The following is a 24,024-nucleotide window of genomic DNA, read 5'->3' as shown; positions in this document are numbered from 1 at the left end:
CACCTTTCAGACCAGCAAAGTTTTATTCGGCGTACCAGTGGACTCAAACAATGTTCAGCTGCTTCAGACCAACATGGCTACAACTGAGTCTTATCTTAATTGGCTAGAGTCATCAGATGAGGGCTCAGGGAAAGGATTGGTTATATCCCACCTGACCCATTTTGCTCAATTCAGCCCAGCATTTTCCAGGACCTACCGAAAAAAGAATCGGGGGATATGGCAGCTCATGCCAGACAATGGCTCAAAGGAACATTGCTTGCTTTGGTGTATGTGCACCCGCTAGCTCCACCATGACTCAGAAGCAAGCAGTGGTGCCCATATGGTTGAGTGACAGCTGGCTTCCCAAGCAGAAAATCTTGCTTATGAAATCATTGTATACACAGACCCCCTGATAGGCCTACCATGCGCTCCTAAGCAGAGTTGTACCTTTCTGTGTCCATGAAAGTCAACGGGGTTAGAAAGAGTGTGACTCTACTGAGGATTGCCATGCAGAATGGAATGGTAGGGTGGGCTGTACCACTTCACACTGTAGATGGGAGGTTACAATTTTCAGAGTTCTCCTGCATCACCAATGACCTGTCCATGGGAAACTAGGACAGTATACAAAGGACTAGGCTAGATACATTTTCAATGATGTGCTGGGGAGGGGACAGGAAGCTTTTATGCGGGTGAGCATTACCCTGCTGTGAACCCTGCTGTGGTCTCATTCCCCGCTCCACTGTGTGTGTGTGTAGTCTTAGTCAGTGCCAGCTCCTGTTGGGACAAATACTGCATTTCCCGGCAGTATTGGCATGGGAGCTTTGCAGCTCTGTGACTCGGAAAGAGAAAGAGACTTGCTGAGTGGCCTGCTGCTGCTGTTTCATCTCAAGGACTCAGGAGTAAGGTACGCCCAAAGAAAAAGCCAGAAATAAGGGTTTGGTTGGTTTGCGCCTGGCACAAGTTTTGGAAATAGTCCCAAATATTGTGTTGTGAAAAGAGCAGAATTGGGCATCCTGTGCTTAATGGGGAAACGCCTGCTAGGTATTGGACACAACGGGGTGTGAAGATAAATATGTTTCTGTATTTTGAGGATGGCGCATTCCTGGGTCCTTGAGATGAAGCGGCACATGGCTCTCACACACCACATGCTGCCATGTAGCCTACATGTGGACCGACTCCACTTCTGCTATGGCCTTTCCTTAGGATTTGACTTGGCAAGCAGCTCCAGCGCTCACAACCCGGAAAGTTCGTTTGGTGAGCTTTTTTCCAGGTAGAGGAAATTAGCTTCCATTGGTGAGAAAAGGGTAGCGCTCCTTAGAGGAGTCCAGAGCTGATTTGCAATCACTGCTTTGCTACACAGTAACTCTGTAGTAGTGCGCCTGTCTTTGTTCTTTCAAGGTAAAATAGCTTAGCTTGTTTAGTAGATCCACCAAAGCCAAGTTTCAAGGAATATGGGTTGGATCCCATCAAAAAGAACCACGCATGCAAGGATTTCTCTGATCCCCACCCGCCCAATGTGGCAGTCCTCAAACTGCCCCCTTGTGTTGGGACACCTGTGCCCCTGGAGCAGCATTTTGGGTTGCCGGGGGGGGGGGCATGCTTCTGTGCACGAAAACCCTTCTGTGAATGGAATTTCTAGTTGGGATCCATCCCATCTTCATGGGATCCCCTTTCATCTGTGCTTCTAGGGGTGATCTAACTGCAAAAACAATGGCTTTCGTGTTGGCTACGTCAAGGGCACACAGTGACGGCACCACAAAGTTTGCTTAGCCACACTCTTAAAATTCTGGGCCGAGCTGAGTTGGGCGCTCGTAGCCTTCCCAGAAAGCTCACAAAAACCTCTTGTTGGCTCATCCATTCCACAGAAGAGACCCACAACCTAAATGGATCCCAGAGGGACCGTTGTGAGGCCTCATCAGCAGAACAGAGCAGAAGTCCAGCATCACCATTGGGCCTCTGATAAAGTCAGCCCTGCCTCATGAAAGATTATAGAGAAATAAAATGTTGGTTGTCTTCAAGGTATGGGGAAGGGCTGTGACTCAGTGGAAGAGCCTCTGCTTGGCATGCAGGAGGTCCCGGGTTGAATCCCTGGCATCTCCCAATTAAAAGGACCAGGTAGTAGGTGGTCTTGTGAAAGACCTCTGCCTGATACCCTGGAGAGGTGTTCTGACAGCCTTAGGTGATACTGAGTTTGATGGACGAAAGGTCTGATTCAGTGTAAGGCAGGCGTGTGTGTATATATATATATAGAGAGAGAGAGAGAGAGAGATTCCTGTTTGATTATCCTTGAAAGAAGACTCTGAGAGTCAGTTTGGTGTAATGGTTAAGTGTGCAGACTCTAATCTGGGAGAACCAGGTTTGATTCCCCACTCCTCCACTTGCACCTGCTGATGTGACCTTGGGTCAGTCACAAGCTCTGGCACAGCTGTCCTTGAAAAAGAGCAGTTTCTGTCAGAGCTCTCTCAGCCCAGCCTACCTCACAGGGTGTCTGTTGTGGAGAGGGGAAGGGAAAGGAGTTTGTAAGCTGCTCTGAGACTCCCAAGTGAAGGGCGGGGTATAAATCCAATCTCTTCCTCCTCCTCTTTGCATTTGCAAAGGTGTTCCTGCTTGGGCAGCCAGAAGTGATTCATGGTTTCCATGGGCCAACCAGGCAGTGGCTATTTACAAGCCTGCATAGTCACACACCAGAGAGCGAGAGAGACCAGAGTGGGGCACAGCCTGAGCCAGCCAGCTGCTGGGGGCCATTTTTATCGGTGCAGGTGGGTGTATCACTCTACCTCTTGACGTCTCCGTGGTGAAAACCCTGTCAGCTTTGCCTCTAAAGTCAAGAAACCCCTTTTAGACCAAAATGCCACTAAGGATTAACAGCAGCATGTGATCTGAATGTTTTCCCGTCTCTGTGAGAACACGTTTTGCAGGAAACTAGCTGGTGGCGTTCCCTTAGAAGCGCGGCCAGATTGCACGGGTCATACCAGCCCCTTGAAGGAGGGAGAGAAGAACATCCCAGACTGACAACCCTCAGTCCCACCACAGAGTACAGACAGCCCCGGGCATGCTCCTTGTGCTTATGGTGTGGTCCACACGCGTTTGCCGATCCATTCTAGCGCATCCTTTTCCATGCTCGGGTTTCACCATTTTCCATGCTTGGGTTTCACGCATCATTTTATCTTCATTTCAGAAGTCCGCGGCCTCCACATGTAAACAGATATATACCCACAGCCCTGCATTGCTTATTTCTGTACCTTGGGAATGGGGCAAAAAAAGAGCCTTTCGTTTTGCAAATTTGGGGAGCTTCTTTTGGATTCTTCTGCTGGGTAGAGGATGGTGGCAGACAGGTGATCCAGCTTCAGAGAGCTTGGTTGGCGCCAAGAGGGGCTGGAAGAGGGAAGGGTTGAGCTGTAGATTGTGAGTTCTCCGGGTCTCTCCTGCCGCCGTCGGCCTCCTCGTGTGCTCCCACTGGCCCTGATCCTGGGGGGGGGAGGGGTCTTGGATACTGACCATACCTGTGCTGTGGGTGGAGCTTCCCTCATTCCCCCCCTCCCCAGTGCTCAGCTGCCAAAGAAACAAAAGAACTCAGCATCAAAGGGGATGTGCCCCCCCCCCAATGCAGCCATTTGGACACCAGGATCCAGTTCACAGACTGCTTTTCCCGGGGGGGGGGGCCTTCTCGCTGCTGCTCATTGCTGGGGGTCCTCAGTGTGATGCTCCGTCCAAGGAGAGTGGGGGGGGAGTTCCTGACCCCCCTCCTCTCTGTCCCCCAATCTCCACATCAGGGATTTATGAGCTGTGGGGAAGTACGCGGGGACTTGTCCTCTGACCGTAGGCCTTGTGGCCGGGCCCCGTCCACCAGTTCACCTGTGCTGTGACTCTTAGATCTACAGCTAGCCACCGCCAGCCCCACCACGGCTGTGCCACACAGCTGATGACGCCCCCACCCACTCCTTCAAACTGTACTTCTGTACCATACAGCTAAGCCCTCCCCATGACCGTGTGGCGCAGCACGCTGCTTCTCTGAGCCACGCCACGTTTTTCTGTGCCGTGTGGCTCCCATCACCCATGTGCCCATGCTCCCCATTGGGTCACCTTGCAAATCTGACACCTGTCAAGGCCAGCAATGTACCCTTTCCCTTCATGACCACAAGATTAACCCAGGCATGCAAAAAAAACCCCTAATATTAATTAATTTTTTAAAAAAACTGGTGGTAGGCCCCAGGCAAATAAAGTTTACGTGGGCAGCCAGGATACTCACAGAACCTTAAGAAGTTTTGACTTTGCTTTTCTTCAAAGTGAATCTGTAGCCCTTCACGACCGGGGGTGGGGTTGACGACAAGAGTCCTGAGTAGGCGATCTTTCCAGCGAGACATGGCTGCTTGTGACGTCAAGGTGCAGGATCTGAATTCAAAGGACACTGGGAATGTAGGGAGATTGGAGGAACTGCCAGTGATTCTCCAGTTGTGGCTGGTGAGCCTCAAGTGGGTGGCGACTCCTAGGTGGGTCATGAGGCTCAAGCTCCTCGCCCCCTTCTAGTGACAAGAAAAGTTGGGGGGGGCACTACTTCCATCACCCAGAAGCCCACTGGGTCTCAAAACAGTACGTTTACAAGTGTGTCCCACTTCAAAAAAAGTTTAAGAACCTCTGGCCTTGGCCAGAACTGAATGAAAGCAGGAGCCAGCGAGCCATTTTGGGTGTAAGTGCCTGGGCAATGCTTAAAGATTTCATAAATGTCAAGGGGTGATTGGGTAGCACCCATGCCACGGGCAACCTCCAACCAGTGAGCTCCTGACCTTTTGAGCGGAGTTGTGCATCTTCACCCTATTTGCATGGCTGGGTTAACCCTTCCAGTGCCATGGCTCTGTGCCACGTGGCTTTTTGTGCCTCCCTCTCAGGATGCCCTCTTTGCCACGTAATCCCCCCCGGCCTTCCTTCTCCCGTGGTGCCCCTCTCCTGCCGTCGCCACTTCCCGAGATGCCACATGGCTATTCCCACTGTGCCTCCAAAGCCACAACTCAGTACCGCGTGGCCTCCCTTCCCACCCCAGTTTTAGACACGTGGCTGTCGCCTGCCCCCTCTGCGTCCCGACGGCCACTGATGCCACACTGCAGTGCCGTGTGGTGTTCCCCTCTCACCTCACTGTGTGGTGATGACCTGTGCCGCCAACATTGCGCCTCCGCGCTGCCAGTTTAGCGGCCATCTTTTTAAAAGAAAAAAAAGGGCTTTTGTCTCGTCTCCTCGGACTGGCCGCGTCAGCGCCTCCCATTCCTTAGACCCCCCCCCAAGAAAAAACAAGGGAGCGAAACGAAACAAACAAACTTTAGAATGTCTTCCAAAACGATGATGTTGCAGGGAGGTGGAAAACGAGCTCTCCCCTCCGTTACAGGCTGGGGCCCGTGCTGTTGTTCTCTGCTCTTCGCTTGGGCAGCCTTGTGAATTCACATCCCAACTCCAGGAATGATGTACACTTAGCATTGTGAGGTTGGGGGAGGAAGGACTTCTAGGAGGGTGGTATGAGAGCCAGGGATTGTGGGGAGAAAGGGCCAGACCTCCTGAGTTCTTGAGCAGAAGGACTGGTGCTTTAGGAAGAAGTCGCTGGACACCTTAGGACCACAGGAGGAGGGCTTGAGAATGCGTAGAATGTGCAGAGAGGACTTGGAATGGTTTCAGTGGGCAGGAAGGGTAGTGGTTGATCAATGGGGCCTGTTTCTTGAAGCCATTAGCTCTGGTACCTAAGGAATTGTTTTATGGATTGTGGAACGGAGAAGCGGTCAGTGGATCAAGCCCCTCCATGTGGCCGTGCTCACTCTCAAGGGCAGAGTTAAGGGAAGAGGAGAGCGCTTGCTTGGGACAGTCCCATGCACTGGGAAAGATACAAGATATAAGCAGTGGTGGACTATAGCAATGGGTGGGCACCCTAGGAAGCCATGAATGGGGGTGAAATGGCACATTTTCTGTGTCTCCTAGAAGGTGGGTGGGTGGGTGAGGTTCAGTGATGGGAGAGTCTGCTTGGCTTGCGGAAAGCCCCAGGTTCGGTCGCTTGTGTTGCCAGTCCAGGGAACTGGCAGTAGTTGGTATGTAAGAGAGAGGGAGTTGCTGCCAGTCTGAGTAGACAACACTGACCTTGACGGACCAAGGGTCTGATTCAGTGTAAGGCAACTTCAAGCCAGTTAGGTGAAAGATCAGGGGATGTTGCTGCTGTTATTAAGACTGAAGTTTTAGCAGTGGGACTGACTGGAATCGAAGGCATCCATGAGCCAGTCCAGAGGCATTCAGGTCAAGGAGCTGGCCAAGGACTCTGGGTATTTGGGGCTAGTGGGTCAATCTGGGGAGTGGGAGGCAGGGCTCCTGGGTTCCCCAAGAGGGTGTCTTAATGGGTCGGAAGAGTAGTGCAGTGCATCAGTCACCTGGCACGAGGCTGGGTGGTGGTTGGAGGCGGGGGCTGGTCCGGGAAGAATCGAGAACCGCAGCATCGACTCCTCTTGCCTTAATGTCCTGAAAATGAACTGACGTATGTGACGCTGACTTTGTGATTCAGGGATCCATTCCCTGGGAATGATTCTGGGAGGTGGGAGGGGGGTGGTGGTAATGCCTGCATTTGACAGGGTTGTGTTTTGATTTTATTTCTATTATTTTGTGGTTGCTGGGTGGGACGGGCCACAGGGAAGGGGGTCGGTACTCCCCCCTTCACCCCCCTCGAACCCTCTCCTACGGTGTGGGTCTCCCAAGGTTATACTTGCCCCAGCACCCGGCCTTGTAGCACCCGGGTGTAACGTGTCATAGACGTCTCCCTCCTTCCCCGCCCCACACTTAACCTCGGAGAGAACCCAGGAGTTCCATTTCCAGGAGCCCAACCTCTGGCCTTCAAGGCCACACCAGATCTAGAACCCACAGTGACTCCTGAGCCAAGAGGCGTGGCTCCCAGCCCCTCTAGGAGCCTACCCCCAATTCCCCAGCCTGGGTCTGGGTCCCTGCTCTACAGTCCAGCTTGGTTCCCAGTCCGAGAGGCCGCAGCTTCCACTCCCCGCCTCTCACGCTGCCCCTCAGGGTCCGAGTCCCTGCTCTGGAACCCAGTTGGGTTCTCGGCTGGGAGGACTGGCTCCTCTCATTGTAGAAACCCCGTCCCACCTCCCACATGCTGTAGAGCGTCCGGTTCTAGGACCCAGCCCGGTTCTTTTTGTTCCTTTCCTCTGGCGAAAAGACTGGCTCTCCATGCCCACCTGCACTTTAAAACCCGGAGCCCAGGAATCCTGGATCTCAGCTTTCCACTCCTCTCTTCCCCCTGTACCTCCCTCACCCAGGAAGAAACGGTACCTCTAGGAAACCTCACTCTGTGGGCAGGAACTCTGGAGATGAATGTAAACACACCCTGTGTGGCCTAAGCCCACCCTATGGCGCTCAGGCAGGTCTGCCTAAGTTTCCCAGACACACACACACACTCCCCCTCCCCGTATCCCCTTCTACCGAACCCCCTTGTCCTGGGCCGGAGGCCCATTCTTTGCCTCCAATGCCTGTGCAGAGCAACTAATGTAATTTAATGATTTTATTTGCAAATATAAACTCTATGGGATACAGAGGCCCCTCCTAGCTGATTTTGCATTTATGGTGTCTGCGTGTCGGAGTGAGAAAGCGTGCAAGGTATGCAATGCCATGTCTTCTGATGAGCGTGGGGGAGGAGGTGCTTTGTGTTCGAAGGCTGGTGAGAGTTCTACATGTCCTAAAGGAAAGCGAGCGGTGCGGGTGAGGCATTCAGGAAGAGCCTTGCCTTAATTTTGCCGGTTTCTTCTTCGGCGCCATTATCCCTCTAGATGACTGTGAAAGGCAACTGGGTTTCGTGTTCATCCACTGCGCAGTCACAGGATCTGCCCCACTCCCACCGTCTCAATGGTTGCGATGCTCTCTCTTTCTTGCAAGCTAACCCAGGTTAGCCCTGACCAAGTATTTGGATGGGAGCAGGGCTTTTTTTGTAGAAAAAGCCCAGCAGGAACTCATTAGCATAATAGGTCACGCCCAACAGCAGAAACTCATTAGCATATTCGGCCACAGCCCTGACAGCACAGCTCATTAGCATATTAGGCCACACACCCATGTTACCAGAAGTGTGGTAATCCAGCCACGCCCACCTTTTGCTTATTCTGTTGACTTTATTTGTGGTCAAAACCCAGGGCTTTTTCTGTAGCAGGAACTCCTTTGCATGTTAGGCCACACACCCCTAATGTAGCCAATCCTAATGCATTTCTGCTGTTGGGTGTGGCCTGTTATGCTAATGAGGTTCCTGCTGGGCGTGGCCAACTCGGGAGCCAGCCGGAACTCCGTTCCTGTGCGTTCCTGCCCAAAAGGAGCCCTGATGGGAGACCTCCAAGGAAGTCCAGGGTCATGACGCGGAGGCAGGCAGTGGCAAACCACCTCTGAACGTCTCTTGCCTCTGAAAACCTACCGGGTCACCGTAAGGTTGCTGTGGCGTGATGGCACTTCCCACCACCATCTCCAGTTAAACACAAACCATCCACTCTCAGAGGCCATTTCAGTAATAGAATGGGCGGGGGTGGCATATTTGGAGTCTCGTTACAATCCCGTACAATCGTTATCCTGCTGTTCCTCCAAGGAGGTCAGGATGGCATACGTGAGTCTGCCTTCCCCATGTTATTCTCCAACAATCCAGTGAGGGTAGGTTAGGCTACAAGGTCGCCTAGGAAGCTCTGTGGCGGAAGGGGGATCGGAATGCAGGTCTTCCAGCCACTACACCACACAGACATTCCTTCCGCTCACATTCAAATATGGATCTCGTTGGGAACGGGCTTGACCTCCTGACTCGTGTTGCTTGCACAAAACAGGTCTGCCTCATCTAACATCTTGACCCTGGGAACACAAGGAGTTAAGGGCGCCTGTTCCCCTTGGCAAAACTACAATTCCCAGAGTTCCTTGGAAGGACGCCAAACACATCCACTGGGAGAAAAGGTTCAACTGGGTTTTGTACTCTGGGTGCGCAGCCAAGGGGAGCAGAGGTTGGCGCCTCCTTCAGAGCTTTCTAGAAGCTCTTGATTGTGCCTTGAGTAGGCTCAAGGAAGGCCACAAAATTATCCTGGAATGGACCCCAAAATTAATCACTCAAAAATGCCTTTTACTGGGCATTGATCTGTCATTGTCAAGGTCAATCTTGTCTGCTCTGAATAGCAGTGGCTCTCCACGGTCTTAAGCAGAGGGTTTTCCCATCACCTTTTACCCAGTCCTTTTAACTGGAGATGGCAGGGATAGAACCTGGGGCTTTCTGCATGCCAGGCAGGGGCTCCGTCACTGAACCACTGCTCCACCCTGTAGACACCACATTCCCAAAGAGATTGGCAGGGAAATGAAAGGTACCCAGTAGCCCAGTCCTTCAGGTATGTTCTTGGGCCTTTGCCAAGTCCTCAGTGTCTTCAATATTGAGGCCATCACTACCCCCACCGGTAGTTCAATAACTGCCTCTACGCCTTCGGTGAATGAGTATTGTCATTAACCTGGATCGAGCTTTTGTCACTCCAGAGTCAGGACTGTTGCATTTGGGGCTACTGACTTACAGACCGTGCCCCATAGCTGTCCCTCTTAACAGCGAATGAAGCAATCAGGTGGTGCCGCGGTTTATGCCCTGTGCCGTGGAAAGCTCTGCTTGCTGATTTCAGCACAGGAGCGCGGACCAAGTGGGTTTTTCATCTGATCAGCCGCCATCCTTGGGAAATCGCATCTGATCAGACAAGAATCTCTGCCCAGTCAGCGGGTCCGAAGATTGGGCTGTTTAAATCCATGGAAGAAGAGAATGCGAGAACAGGGGAAACCCCTCTTGTCCATCACCCTGTGTCCAGCAGTGGACGGGCAGATGCAGCAAGACGATGGTGGGCTGCAGTCCTCCCAGCGTGGATGTCATCACTTGTTTGTGATCAGGAACCATCAGGACTAGAACAGACTGCTGTGACCCCGTATGTTTAGCCACCAGAGCTACGGGTCAGGGTGTTCCCTGGGCAGTGAATGATTCCGAGGCTCTGCGTTGACCCAGCCCATCCAGGACAGCCAACCCCCAACAGCCATTGTTCTCCCAACCTAGAAGGATTATAAAGATGTCCCAGTTGACCTGGGACATTGTGTGGGCAACAGCAGCCTCCGCTGTGCCTGGATGTGGTACTGTTAGTGACCTCTGGATTCTGACTCCTGATTAGTTTTCAGATGATGGTGTCAGGAGGGCTGCTGGGCACCCCTGCCACCCAGCACAGTGCCTTACCACGGGTCGGATCCTGCTGCCAGCTTTTTCACTCAGTATCGCTCACTAGGCCTCCCTGCTACAGCTCCTGCCCCGCGTGGCTTCCATCCACGTGTGGGTTTTGTCCCACGTGGCTTCTGTCCCCATGATCCCCAGCACAGCCTTTGGGGGTGGTCAAAAGAGAACGCTTTTTCCACCAGCAGAAAAGCTGTTTGAGTCCAACCCAATAAGTCCACCGAATTCAGACCTGTCTTTTCCGGTGGCCTTGAATCCTCATGTCAGCACGCGCAGGTAAGGCGCAGAGTTCTATTGCTGGGTTGCAAGCTGCCGTGATTTATTTTTTGGCTGCTTTCTGGAAGGAGGTGCTGCTACAGTGTGCACAAAAGACTCACACGGTGAGGGAAGCTTGAACACTCCATGCAATATTTCTGGGGCACAGAACGTTCTTTAGGGAAGAGGCATGGTTGCTCTGGCAAGGGTGGTGGTAGCAGTGCATGCGAAATCTCTTCTGGGAGACCAAACTCCCTCTCTGCCAGCCAAGGAAATTCCCCTCCCCAGTTTCGACATCTGCCATCAATTGAGCTAATATAGGAAATACAACTGTGAAAGAAAGCACAAAAAACAACAAATATGTTTTCTTAAATAAAGTGTGATTATTTCAATATAAATGTGATTATTTCTTAACAGAACTGTTTATCAATACAAAACTATTCATTGAATACTTCTGTATTGCGATTATTTGGAACAGGTTTTGTCTTAGATGGATAATTTCGTTAAGAAATAATCACATCCAGGGCTTTTTTTTGTGGAAAAAGCCCAGCAGAAACTTATTAGCATATTAGTCCACACCCCTGACAGCACAGCTCATTGGCATTATAGGCCACACCCCCATGTTACCAGAAGTGTGGTCATCCAGCCACACCCCCTTTTTGCTTCTTATTCTGTTGACCTTGTTTGTTGTCAAAATCCAGGGCCTTTTTTTGTAGCAGGAACTCCTTTGCATGTTAGGCCACAGACCCCTAATGTAGCCAATCCTAATGAGTTTCTGCTGTTGGGTGTGGCCTATTATGCTAATGAGTTCCTGCTGGGTGTGGCCAATTTAAAAGCCAGCCGGAACTCCACTCCGTTCCTGTGCATTCCTGCCCAAAAATAGCCCCATCTATATTGAAATAATCACACGTTATTTAAGAAAAAATAATTGTTTTTTGCACTTTCTTTCACAGTCATATTTCCTATATTTCTCTGCACATTTGCTGACTGTGGTTCCTGTAGCACTTGAGCTAAAGCATCCTGAAGCTTAGCCCCAGAATCTCTTTGCAGGGCCAGGAAAACACATGCAGCAATAAGAAGGAAAAGTACATCTGCCTTTCATTCCTCCCGTAAGAAACACAGGAAACCTTCACTCATTTAGCATGGGGAGAAATGGCTTTCAGGTCACACCAGCTAGAGCTGCAGGGCCTCTCCCATTACGAAATTACACCCCCCCTTCCCTGGAATAGCCTATAGTACAAATGTAGGATTGGATCCAGCCAGCTTTTTCTTGCTGGTGACAAAGGGGAGTCCCTTTGGATCATAAAAAGGGCTATGCTGAGGATCATGGGACTTGCATGAAGAGAAGTTATGTGATGGAGGCTGTACTAATGAGATGAATGTGGCAAGATTTACTGGGGGGAAACGCCTGGATCCAACCAGTTCCATGTGAAAGGCAGTGCCTTGAATTGCCTCTAGGGGGCACTCTCTCCCCATATTTGCTACCTCAGGAGAACCGGATTAGATGCAGACTCTTGAAGGAAATGCCACTGGGTTGGATCCTACCTCATCCAGTCTGGTGGAGATGGCGGCCTAGGCACTCTCTTCTAAAATGACACAGAAGACAGATAGGCAGGCCGGCAACATTTTAGTCTTTGCTGCTAACTCTTCCCTGGGCCTCACAGTCCATTCAATTGGGTTGCATCCCAGGAGTCACTGAGGTTGTGCAGCAGGCGCTGACGGGCCAGCACCCTCCGGAGGTGCATACGATAGTCCTCCATCACCAGATCGTCCCAGCGCCTCAGTGGGAAGTGATCCTGGCCCACCATCAAGCCTGTGTGCAGGAGCTGGTTCCGGGTCCGGAAATCTGACACCGTGAGCAGCCACCTATGTGGGGAGATTAAGAAGGGTGGGGGACAGTGAAGTGGCAGGCCTGGCCTGATCAGCATTCAGACAGAGTGCTGCTGCTGTGTCTCAGTGGCCAAAGATCCAACAAGTACTAAATTAATTGAAAACGCTGGCATCGGGCCCGGCAGAGAAAGCAACAGTAGGGACAGATACAGTGACAATAGGCAGGGAAATGGCCTCCGAGGAGATGGAATATTATTTACTTAGGACCATAGGGTTGGAAGGGATCTCCAGGGTCATCTAGTCCAACCCCCTGCACAATGCAGGAAATTCACAAATACCTCCCCCCCCACACACACACACTCAATGACCCCTGTTCCATGCCCAGAAGATGACAAAAAACCTCCAGGATCCCCGTCCAAACTGGCCTGGAGAAGAATCTCCTCCTGACCCCAAAGTGGCAATTAGCATTTCCCTGGGTGTGTAAGAAAGGGCCACGAGAACTTAGCACTGATGCAACCCTTCCTGCCCTCCCGTCTCATGATCTGCCTAAGCTCACAGAATCAGCATTGCTCTCAGATGGCCATCTAGCCTCTGTTTGGAAACCTCCAAAGGAGGAGAGCCCACCACCTCCTGAGGAAGCCTGTTCCACTGAGGAACTGCTCTGTCAGGATGTTCTTCCTAATGTTTAGCCGAAAACCCTTCTGATTTAATTTCAACCCATTGGGTCTGGTCTGACCTGGGGCAACAGAAAACAACTATAATGACAGCCCTTCAAGTACTTGAAGATGGTTATATCGCCTTTCAGTCATCTCCTTTCCAGGCGAAACATACCCAGCTCCTTCAACCTTTCCTCACAGGACTTGGTCTCCAGACCCCTCACCACCTTCGTTGCCCTCCTCCGGACACGTTCTAGCTTGTTCTAGCTTCAGATGTACTTATTCAGGATCTTTCTGTGCCGCCTCTTCAGAGTCCTGATAGAGGCAGTGTATAATTTAAATCCCGCAATGTCATTAACAGCAAGCAATTGGACAACCTCCAGGTGGGGCCTGACATCCCCTCGGAAATACAGTTGACCCCTCAACTACAGAGGTCAGTTCCCCTGGATTAAATGGCAGCTTTGGAGGGCATTCTCTATGGTATCGTACGCTCACGGAGCTTCTTTACTTTCCAAACTCCACCCTCCCTAGGCTCCACCCCCAAATCCCCAGGAATTGCCCAACCCTACAAGCAGCACTGTCTCCCTCCACATGCCCACATATTTTGGGTCCAGCTGTTCTGTTGAGCAACAACTGCAGCTGAAGCATGGTGTCAAGAGGTTGCTGCCACACTGGGCAACCAGGTAAGTCTAAGACTGAGGGAGGTCTCACCTGTTCTTCCGTCCCGCTGTTCCACAGATCACATTGGTGTTCTCAAACTGGATGCTGCACAAGAGGCCCTCCTCAAAGGCATTAGGAATGGCCGCCTCGACAGCCACGAGGACCTCTGCGTGGTTCATCTCCTTTTCAGGCTGGGGGGCAAAGGCATAGCTCAATGCTCAGGCTTCTGCTCCACCCCCCCCAAAAAAATATGCCCACTAGGCATGTCTTCCTCTACATGACATGGAAGTAAAAGAACCTGCTTCCACAGCCATCGGTTGAATTAAGGACTGCACTCCGAGTTCCACGCTCAGTTTTTTTTTTTAGCCGTTCACACGTGTGTGCCTGAACAGCAGTGCGGATGGTGGAAGGAAGGTTAGAAAGAAGCTAAGAACTACCTGGCTGGATCAGGCCAAGATTTGATCCAGTTCAGCATTCTGTGTCTGGCAGCAACCAGCCAGTGAGTGGCCTTCATCAAATTCACAAACAGGACACCCATCCTCTGATCCAGGTATCATACTCCGAGGTTCAGGGAAGCGGAGGTTTCATTTAGCTCTCATGGCTAATTGCCTTTAATAGACCTATTCATTGTCGCATTCTTTAACCTGCCCTTTGAGCAGCTCAGATCAGCATACAGAGTTCTCTCCCCCCCCCCATTTTATTTATGCATCCCTTCTGTGAGGTAAAGGTAAAGGTTCCCTTGCTCGAAAGCCAGTCAAGTCGGACTTTAGGGTTGCGGTGCTCATCTCCGTTTCAAAGCCGAAGAGCCAGCGCTGTCCGAAGACGTTTCCGTGGTCATGTGGCCAGCATGACTAAACACCAAGTCGCACGGAACGCTGTTCCCTTCCCACCGAAGTGGTACCTATTTATCTACTTGCAATTTCTTGCTTTCGAACTGCTAGGTTGGCAGGAGCTGGAACTAGAGACGGGAGCTCACTCCGTCATGCGGCACACTCGGGTTTCGAACTGCTGAACTACCGACCTTCCACAGCCTGCAGTTCAGCGTCTTAACCACTTCAGCCACCGCAGTTCTGAAGGCTGTGGAAGCAGGTTCTGTGGGGTATGTTAGGGTAAAAGAGAGGAGGGCTGGGCCTAAGGTCCCCCAGTGAGATTCATGGCTCAGCAGAATTTGAACCATAGTCCCCCCCAGTTCTAGCTCAACACCCTAATTACTCCACCACACACTTTGACTATGAATTTGTCCAGTCATTCTGGGATATATATATATTTTTTAAGCTATCTAAACTTAATGGCCTTCCTCATTTCTTGTGGTAGTCAATCCCATAAGTGAATTTTACAAAAAGAGCCCAAAGGGAGGTCTAAGGAAACAGTGAATCATCACTGAAATCTTGAAAGCCTTCAGTTTTCTTAAAGCCATGAATTAGGTCAGCCAAGACTACAGAAGTTCTCTCGTTCTATGGAAATCAGCAGGGCTATAATCATGCAAAAAAAAAAAAAAAAAGCGAAAATGTTCAGGTACATCTGTAATGCCCACTGAAAACTCTGTGAGTGACTAAACTCAAAACCAGGGATTAAGATTTGGATAAAGGTGGGGTTTCAGTCATACATTCAGCTGTACATATGTTGAATGTAATGTAAGAATGATTCAGTGTGTGAATATATAGTCAGTACACTGACTATATATAGCCCTGTTCATGTGTTATAGTAAACATATAATCTGCATGTATGTGCATACATCTGTTTCTCAGAAAGACCCAGCACATGTTGACTTTACAAATGAAACCAGGGACCCTGGGTAAATGTGTCTTTAAAATCACACATTGATCTGTACACATGTTGAATGTAGCATGAAGTTACTCAACTCATGTATAAAGAAAAAACAAGTATACCCTGTACGGCTTGTATGCCGATTCACTATAATGTGTTTAGAGGGCTATAGTATTATTATCATTATTTTTATCTGAAGGGCTCTTTTCTCAGACTCAGGGTAGCTATGGGGAGCTGGATTTACCCTGACAGATTAGCCCTTTTTGGATGTTGCATCCACACTTACTGAAAGCATGCTCCAGATATACACAGCTGCTGTGTCTGAACAGGGACAATGTACATACTTTACATGCACATACAGTTTTGGTATGTGCAAACCAAACGCCTAGAAAATTGAGTGGTTGGATTGCTTATATGTGCGAGCATTGCCCGTTTTGGCAACATGGCGACTGCATGTATTGAGAGGATCTATGCACAGATGCCAGGCTCCTGGCATGCATAGATGTAATGTCTGAAAGGGGGGGGCTATTGTGTGTGGGAGAGGTGAAAGGAAGAAAGGAAGTTGTTTCCCTGAGATCTCCATTCTACAAATCAAAGGGATAGTGACAGGAAAGAAAACACAGGAAGGAAAGGCCAGTGTAAGAATGACTATCTAGCTATCTCTCTCTCTCTACCTATGAAGTCTGGAGGAGGTTGACCCAGTTTGTAAGACAGAGATTCTCTGGTTTGACATTGGTCCTGTTGGGTTTCTGTGCGGCACTTGCGCTGCCACTGTGGCACTTGTTCTGCAGTGACTGTTAGGCTCCTGGCAAACAAGCAACCTCCCAACAGTTCACTTTCCCTTAGATTCTCTGGGAGAGTCTGACTGCTGGGTGCCTGCCTTGCTGTGTGTCTGCTGGCTGGGTCAGGGTTTTATCCCCATAATAATGGAGGGAAGGGGGGTGACCTGTTTGGGTGCCCATAGAATTGGACCTACTGGTCCAATGTCTTTGGGACTTGGGGGTTCATGTGGGGAGAGGCTCCAGCAGCCATACTGTGAATTTGATGCCTCTCCTTCTAACCCCATCCCCCCCAGCCCACTAAAAGCACCATGGGAAAATTTACATTTTTTCCCATCATAGAGAACAATGGAGGGGATGGGGGTAACCTGTTTGGGGGCCCATAGAATTGGACCCCCCTGGTCCAATCTTTTTGGGACCTGGGGGTTCTTTTGGGGAAAAGCTCCAGCAACTACCCTGCAAATTGGGAGGCTCTTCTTCAAACCCTCTCCCCTCCCAGCCCCCAGATTATACCCTATGAGATTTCACCATTGACTTTGATGGCCCATAGGGTATAATGGGGCCGAATATTCGAGCTTCCCGAATACCGCTCGAATCAGCGAGCATTGCCGAATATCGTATTCTGTGGATATCCCAGTGTCCTGAATATGATGCCCCGGAATATCCCTGAATCTGAATATTGCCGAATTTCCCCCCCTGCACACATTGTTTTGAACCCCTTCCCCCTCACACACACACGCCATGGCTAAATGCCTCAAAGTCTCCTTCCCAGCATTGAAACACAACTGACCGGGATCTCCATACATAGGCAAAGGGGCCGGGCAGCTGGTGGCCTGGGGAACTTCTGGATACAAGGCATTTCCATGTCTAGAGCCTCATATTCAGCAATGATTTTCTTCAAGTATTGACGCCTGTGAGGAGGGAGAAGAGGGGTGAAGGGGGGAAGCCTCCATGCTGGTCAGAAGGAACAACATTATGTCCACACGTCACAGATTGAACTGGTTTTCCTTCCTTGCCATGGAATTTTACTTCAGTGAGAAGTGGGAGCAAGAGCAGCTAGAGAATGCTTCGGCCCTTCTCCAGACTACAGTTCCCAGGATCCTTTAAAGGGAGCCTTGGCAGTTCAAGCAATATGAAATCAATATAGATTTTTGTATAAAAGCCCACACTTTGCATTTCAGAAAGTACGGCGTGGCCGTGACATGGAGAAGCACCACTGATACAGTGCAGAGTTTCACATGCAGCAGATGACTCCTGTATCATCCAAAGTAGAGAAACCTGCAACATATATGTCATGTTCTTTGGCTGTGCATTCGTTTGTGCTCTGCCTCACCAACAGGTTTCCCGACAGGATGGCAAACCAGAAAGGGTCAGTTTGCAATTAGAAAACAGAAGCGACAGGTTTAAAATTAGCAGCCCGTGAGGACAATAAATGACAGCCATCAGGGCTATTTTTGGGTAGGAACGCACAGGAACGGAGTTCCGGCTGGCTTCCAAGTTGGCCACGCCCAGTAGGAACTCATTAGCATAATAGGCCACACCCAACAGCAGAAACTCATTAGGATTGGCTACATTAGGGGTGTGTGGCCTAACATGCAAAGGAGTTCCTGCTACAAAAAAGCCCTGGGTTTTGACAACAAACAAGGTAAACAGAATAAGAAGCAGAAGGTGGGTGTGGCTGGATGAGCACACTTCTGGTAACATGGGGGTGTGGCCTAATATGCCAATGACCTGTGCTGTTAGGGTGTGTGGCCTAATATGCTAATGAATTTCTGTTGTTGGGTGTGGCCTATTATGCTAATGAGTTCCTGCTGGGATTTATCTACAAAAAAAAGCCCTGACAGCCATAAACAAGGGGAAATCAAGTTTCCCTGTTGGATGCTTTACAAAGTGCTCCCAACCAAGCAGAAAAGTGATCCTGCAAATGCTGACTTGGAGCCAGCCATCTTTTCCCTCTCAGACTCACCCAAGTCCCCTCCTTATTACAACCCCCCCCCCCAGCCTTTTGTCCATGCAGATCTCCTGGCACAGCCTGACCTTGTCAGCTTCCACCCAGTCGGGAGGGGCTGGCTCCCTTCACAGCCAGCAGTAACTACTCACGAGGTTTTACGTGGGGGTGGGCAGGGCTGTTCCAGTTCTGGGAAAGGGGACGAGGTTCTCTCTTCACTCTCCAGCTCCAGTGCAGGTGGGGCTGCAGGGAAGAAAAAGAGGATCCCTGCTTTGCCATGAAGCTCGCTAGGTGATCTTGGGCCAGTTACTCTCTATCAGCCTAACCTACCTCACAGGGTTGTTGTGAGGAGGCTTAAAGGTAAAGGTTCCCTTGCTCGAAAGCCAGTCGAGTCCGACTCTAGGGTTGCGGTGCTCATCTCCGTTTCAAAGCCGAAGAGCCAGCACTGTCCGAAGACGTTTCCGTGGTCATGTGGCCGGCATGACTAAACACCAAGGCACACAGTACGCTGTTACCTTCCCACCAAAGTGGTACCTATTTATCTACTTGCAATTTCTTGCTTTCGAACTGCTAGGTTGGCAGGAGCTGGAACTAGAGACAAGAGCTCACTCTGTCATGTGGCATCCGGGTCTTGAACTGCTGGACTACTGACCTTCCACAGCCTGCAGTTCAGCGTCTTAACCACTTGAGCCACCACAGGAGGTTTACAGGGATGTTATTGACCGGGTGATGCTTTTGACTTCTATAAAATGCTCCAGCTGCCCATGTCCATACTTTGAGCCTCCATTAAAGGGATGGGATGCTTTTCTCCAGGCCTGTTGGCAGCCTTAATAAGGAGAGCCCTGTTGATCAGGCCAAAGGCTGGGGCTGCCAACTTCCAGTTGGTGGCTGGAGATCTCCCACTATTACAAATTATCTCCAGGCGACAGCGATCAGTTCACCTGGAGAAAATGGTCACTGTGGAAGGTGGACTCTATGGCATCATATCCCATTAAAGTCCCTCCCATCCCTAAACCCCGCCCTCCTCAGGCTCCACCCCCAAAATCTCTAGTTTTTTTCCTAATCCGGAGCTGGCAACTGTATCAAAGGCCCATCTAAGCCAACATCCCATTTCCCACAATAGCCAAGAAAGCCACCAGACAGGGTATTTCAGTGTGTTCTGGCCTTGCCTTACAAAAGGCTGGACTCACATATTGCGGGATAATCAGTGTAGAAGAGCTATATATCAAAAGCCCTGCCGCAGCTGTAAGCATGCATTGGAAATACAGACATGTTATCAAACTTTAATCCCTCACCCCCCCTAAGCAATAGTTTTACCAAGTTGAAGAACGTCTATAAGTAGCAGTTAGCCTGATCACCTAGGGCGGGTAGAAAATCACCTCCAGGTAACCGAACAAGGGCTGCATCCACACAGGGATTTTCCTCTGCATGGAGGGCAGGAAGCGCCTACATTTTAAAGGAGTGCCTGAACAGCCGTCTGCTCATTCTGAGGTTGATTCTTGGGGATCCTGTTTTAAAATGGATCAAAAGCAAACCCTTTTTTGATCTGGTTCAAGCAGGGAACGGTGGGATGGCTGTGGGTGGGGCATCCATCCAGATGGGACAGAGCTACGCTCTGCTTTCAAAATGGCAAGTGCTCCTCCTCTTTTTGCTCTTTATAGAACCGTTTCCCTTTCCCAGCACACCCATACTGTACCTTAGCAGTAGAGTCGGGCTGAAAAGGGGAAAGGGGGGATTCCAGGCTGGGGGGGAGTGTTGTAATTGCCATCACACTTTGTTTTTGTGCGCCATGTTGGAGGAAAGGGGAGCAGCAGCGGTCGGGTGGCGGCGGCAGTGAACAGCCAGGATGCTTGTGCGCGGACATCACCCAACTTGCTGCTATACCTGCTATAGTGGAAGCTCGTTTTGGTGTCCGTGTGGAGACATTTGTAACCTGGGGCCGAGCTGGCTTCCAGCCCCTTGGCATGCCAGCCATGACGTTCATAAACACAGTGACTTACATGTGGAAGTTGCTGAATACGGTTTGTGTAACTGTCAATTTTTCATGATGTCCAAATGCAGGCTACCCAACAAACTGTGGTTTGTTATGGCGTGTTAAACCAGGATTCTAAACCATGGTTTTGCATAGCTTGCTAACAGCGGCCTATCACGACATCCAAATGGCGTCTTGTTTTGCAGCTCTGCCTCTTGAAGCTACCAATAAAAGCAGGACGGAGCAACAGGAAGGACTAACAGCCCCAGTAGCGTTAAACGGTGATTTTCTTAGGACTCGTGCTGCCTTCTTGCTCTTTGAAGCTTTCTCACCATGCCCTCCCTCCTACAGCCCTTCTCCCTTCTAGTAAGAACCCACCAAGAAGCTCCAACCCCCCACCCACTTTGCATGGGTGGTTCCAGGAGTAACTCAATGACATGATCTTGAGCTTCTTATTTCTCCCTGTTTTATCCCATCCTTTGTTCAGGGAATTCATAAGAACATAAGAGACGCCAATGTTGGATCAGGCCAAAGGCCCATCTAGTCCAACACTCTGTCACACAGTGGCCAAAAATACCAGATGCCATCAGGAGGTCCACCAGTGGGGCCAGGACATTAGAAGCCCTCCCACTGTTGCCCCCACCCCCCAAGCACCAAGAAGACAGAGCATCACTTGCCCCAGAGCCCCTTGTGGCTAATAGCCACTGATGGACCTCTGCTCCATATGTCTATCTAATTCCCTCTTGAAGCCGTCCATGCTTGTAGCCGCCGCCACCTCCTGTGGCAGTGAATTCCATGTGTGAATCACTCTTTGGGTGAAGAAGTACTTCCTTTTATCCGTTCTAAATTCAAGATGGCATGCATGGCCGAACCCCAGCTGTTAGCCTCAGAACGACCCTGTGAGGTAAATTAGGCCACAAGAGAGTGTTTAGCTAGCCTAAAAATATATTGAACAGACAGTAAATGGTCTAAGGTCACCTTTAGGGTCACTGAGCAGGGATCTGAACCCGGCTCTCTCCCATTGGACCTAAGCACTCCTGGAGGGATCGCTAACCTTGTTGAGCCTGTGGACACTTTTGGAATTCTGAGAATGGGTGTGAGCACTACCACAAAATGGCTACCATGGTGCCCTGACTGAATAGCCCAGGCTAGCTCAATCTCGTCAGATCTCGGAAGCGAAGCAGGGCTGACCCTGACAAGTACTTGGAAGGGAGACCTCCAAGGAATACCAGGGCTGGGGGTGCAGAGGCAGGCAGTAAGCAAGCCACCTCTCTGAAACGTTCGAGCCCCACTAGGGGTTGCTAGAAGTCAACCACGCCTTTCCAGCTTACACACACACGCACACAAGACTCATCCAAAAAATGGCTACCACAGGATCCGTCACAAAATGGCTGTCTTGTGGGGGGAAGTGCAGATAGCCACAAGATGGCTGCCATGCAGGCTGGAACCAGTCACAAAATGCTGGGAGGCTCCTAGCCAAATGCCTTCCTGTAACGGAAGGGGCTGTTTCTGAATGGAGGCGCCCTGCAGACACCAAGGTGTTGCCTCCTGGGTTCTTCTGCAGCACCTCCTACTCCAGCGGACTGGAGAAAACCAGCTGGGGAAAGCTTTGGGGAAGCAGCAGGGGTCATTTCCTGCAGGAGCCCACAGGAGCGGAGCTCTGGCAGTAAGGAGCCCAGGGGGCGGGCACATGCAACAAGCCCCGCCCCCTGCTCCCAGCAGCCCTCAGTCGGGCCTCGAGGAGCAAGAAGCAGCCAGGTAAGTTGAAGAGCCCCCCCCCCCTCGGCCAGCTTTCAGGTACAAGCTCTCCCTCCCCTGTGAGGGCAGATCTGCGTGTGTCCCCCCCCCAATAGCTAGCAATCCAAAACAGTCCAATGGAGCCTGAGCGGTGGGTGTTGCCTTCTGACACACTTCCGGTGATGTCAGGGGGTGTGGCATATGCAAATAAGTTATGCTAATGAGTTATGCTAATGAGCTACTGCATCTCTTTTTCTACGAAATGACCCCTGGGAAGCAGGCACCAGGAAATGCAATGGCAGGCCCCACCGATCAGTGCTCTGGCTGCTTAGAGAAATGTCTGGCAAGTTGGTCGGCTGGAGCATGAAAACTATGTCGTCTACAGCTGGCGTTGTGCATTGTGGTTATCACCCTCCAGGTGGGTCTGGGAGTTCTCCCAGAACTGAACTTCAAACCACAGAGATCTACTCCCGTGGACGAGACAGACGCTTTGGAGGACAGACTCCCTGCCACTACATCCCTGCTGTGCTCCCTCCCCTCCCCAATCTCACCCAGGGTTGCCAACCTCCAGGTGGTGGCTGGAGATCTCCCGCTATTACAACTGATCTCCAGGTGACAGCGATCAGTTCACCTGGAGAAAATGGCCCCTTTGTAAGGTGGACTCTATGGCACGATGCTCCAAACCCCGCCTCCCTCAGACTCCACCCCCAAAATTCCTAGGTATTTCCCAACCCAGAGCTGGCAACCCTAATCTGCCCCCCAGGTACCCCCCTCCCAGAACTCCGGGATTCTCCCAAGCCAAAGTTGGTGGCTCTTACTTGGGTTGCACACGGGGGGGCGCTGGAGGTTAGGCCTCTGTGAGGAGGCTACACAGAGTTGCAACTAGGGTTGCCAAGTGTGAATTCAGCTGCAGTGGAGGACTCCCGGCTGGTGGGTGGAGCGTGTACGCTGCATTCACGTCGCCCGGAAGTGACGTGGGCACGCTGGGGCGAAGCCACGACCATCCGTGGGAAAACCATAGAGTTTTCCCTCGGATGACCGTGGCCCCACCCCCAGCGTGCCTGGCATGCCAGAGTCACTTCCGGGCGACGTGCACGTCGGGGTGGAGTTCCCCCCGGGGCCCGATCCGCTGGCGGTGGGGAATGGGCCTCTGGGGCGGGGCTTTCCCCGCCCCCTGGGGGACTTGGCAAGCGTAGTTGCAACCGGAAGTCCCGGAAGCCAGACAGCAATTAGCTCTTTTAAAAACTGGCCACTCTAGCTGGAACTCTCGGGTTGCTTCACGGGGCCAGGCCTTGATGGGGCTGACCTGGAGGGTGGGCTGGCAGCAGAGCGGCTCCTTCTCCATGTCTATGTTGCCTTGCCACACGGGCTGCTTGTGGCCTGGAGTCGGGGAACAAGAAAGAGCCTCCTCCCCTCCTCCAGCCCTGCAGGATCTCTGCCTCCAGCTCCCCCTCCTCCGAGTTTCATTTCTGCATTTTTTTTTCTCTCTCCTGGCATCCTTTCAAACTCAACTCCATTTGACTGGATAATTATGTTAAAACCTTGCCCTGGCAGCAGCATCTTCTAAAGCGATGGTGCAGGAGAAGAGTGGGGGAGTGAAGAGAGTGGGGGAGTAAAGAGACGGGGCCGGGCTGGGCGGTCCCAAAGCACAAGGGGGGGCGGCCACCAGGGAGGAGGATTCGGCCTGTCCCAATCTTTACCTGACTCCCACTGGTTGCTGGAACTGGGCCGCAACTTGGAACCTTCGGTCTCATCTTCCTGCATCCTTGGAGAGAGTTAAAAATCAGAGCTGGATTGACACACAGGTGACTACGAGGGGCCCATAAATACAAAAATAACCCTGCCAGAAGAATACACATTTTGCGGGGGAATGCTCTGGGGCCTCTTCAATTTGACACAGCCCGGGGCTTCAGCATGCCTTAATCCAGCCCTGTTAAATAATGTTTGGTAATACCTTAAGCCTGATGTCTGTCTCCTCCACCCAAGCAGTCCTGATTTTTGCATAAGTCTTTTGCCCAAAATCTGCCTCTCTTTTTTGTACCCACCTAAGTCAATCTTGAGATGTCTCCTAGGAGGGGGGAAACAGGCATGCAACACTTCTTAGATCCAAAAAGTGAGGCGGAAGCTCCTCATTTCCCCAGCCCCTTCTCTTTTTACGGCATTTTGTGATGAGTGAGTGTGCCCCAAAGCAGCCCAGTGAAATC

General features: G+C 51.1%; 1 protein-coding gene across 1 annotated transcript; it reads right to left on the bottom strand.

Moving 5' to 3' along the window:
* Window positions 1-8,741: 8,741 nt before the first annotated feature.
* LOC107113346 (chromosome unknown open reading frame, human C19orf81) lies at window positions 8,742-23,584 on the bottom strand. The gene is made up of 6 exons (XM_015414669.1): window positions 23,521-23,584; window positions 18,264-18,354; window positions 16,954-17,074; window positions 13,669-13,808; window positions 12,134-12,337; window positions 8,742-8,829 (listed from the first exon to the last, which is right to left on the bottom strand). The coding sequence occupies exons 1-6, from the start codon at window positions 23,582-23,584 to the stop codon at window positions 8,742-8,744; spliced, it is 708 nt and encodes a 235-aa protein (XP_015270155.1).
* Between the last annotated feature and the right edge of the window lie 440 nt (window positions 23,585-24,024).

Source organism: Gekko japonicus, unplaced genomic scaffold, assembly GCF_001447785.1.
Source record: "Gekko japonicus isolate JY-2015 unplaced genomic scaffold, Gekko_japonicus_V1.1 scaffold1068, whole genome shotgun sequence".
NCBI lineage: Eukaryota > Metazoa > Chordata > Lepidosauria > Squamata > Gekkonidae > Gekko > Gekko japonicus.
The sequence above is the reverse complement of the archived record's forward strand: the minus strand, read 5'-3'. Positions and strand labels throughout refer to the sequence as shown.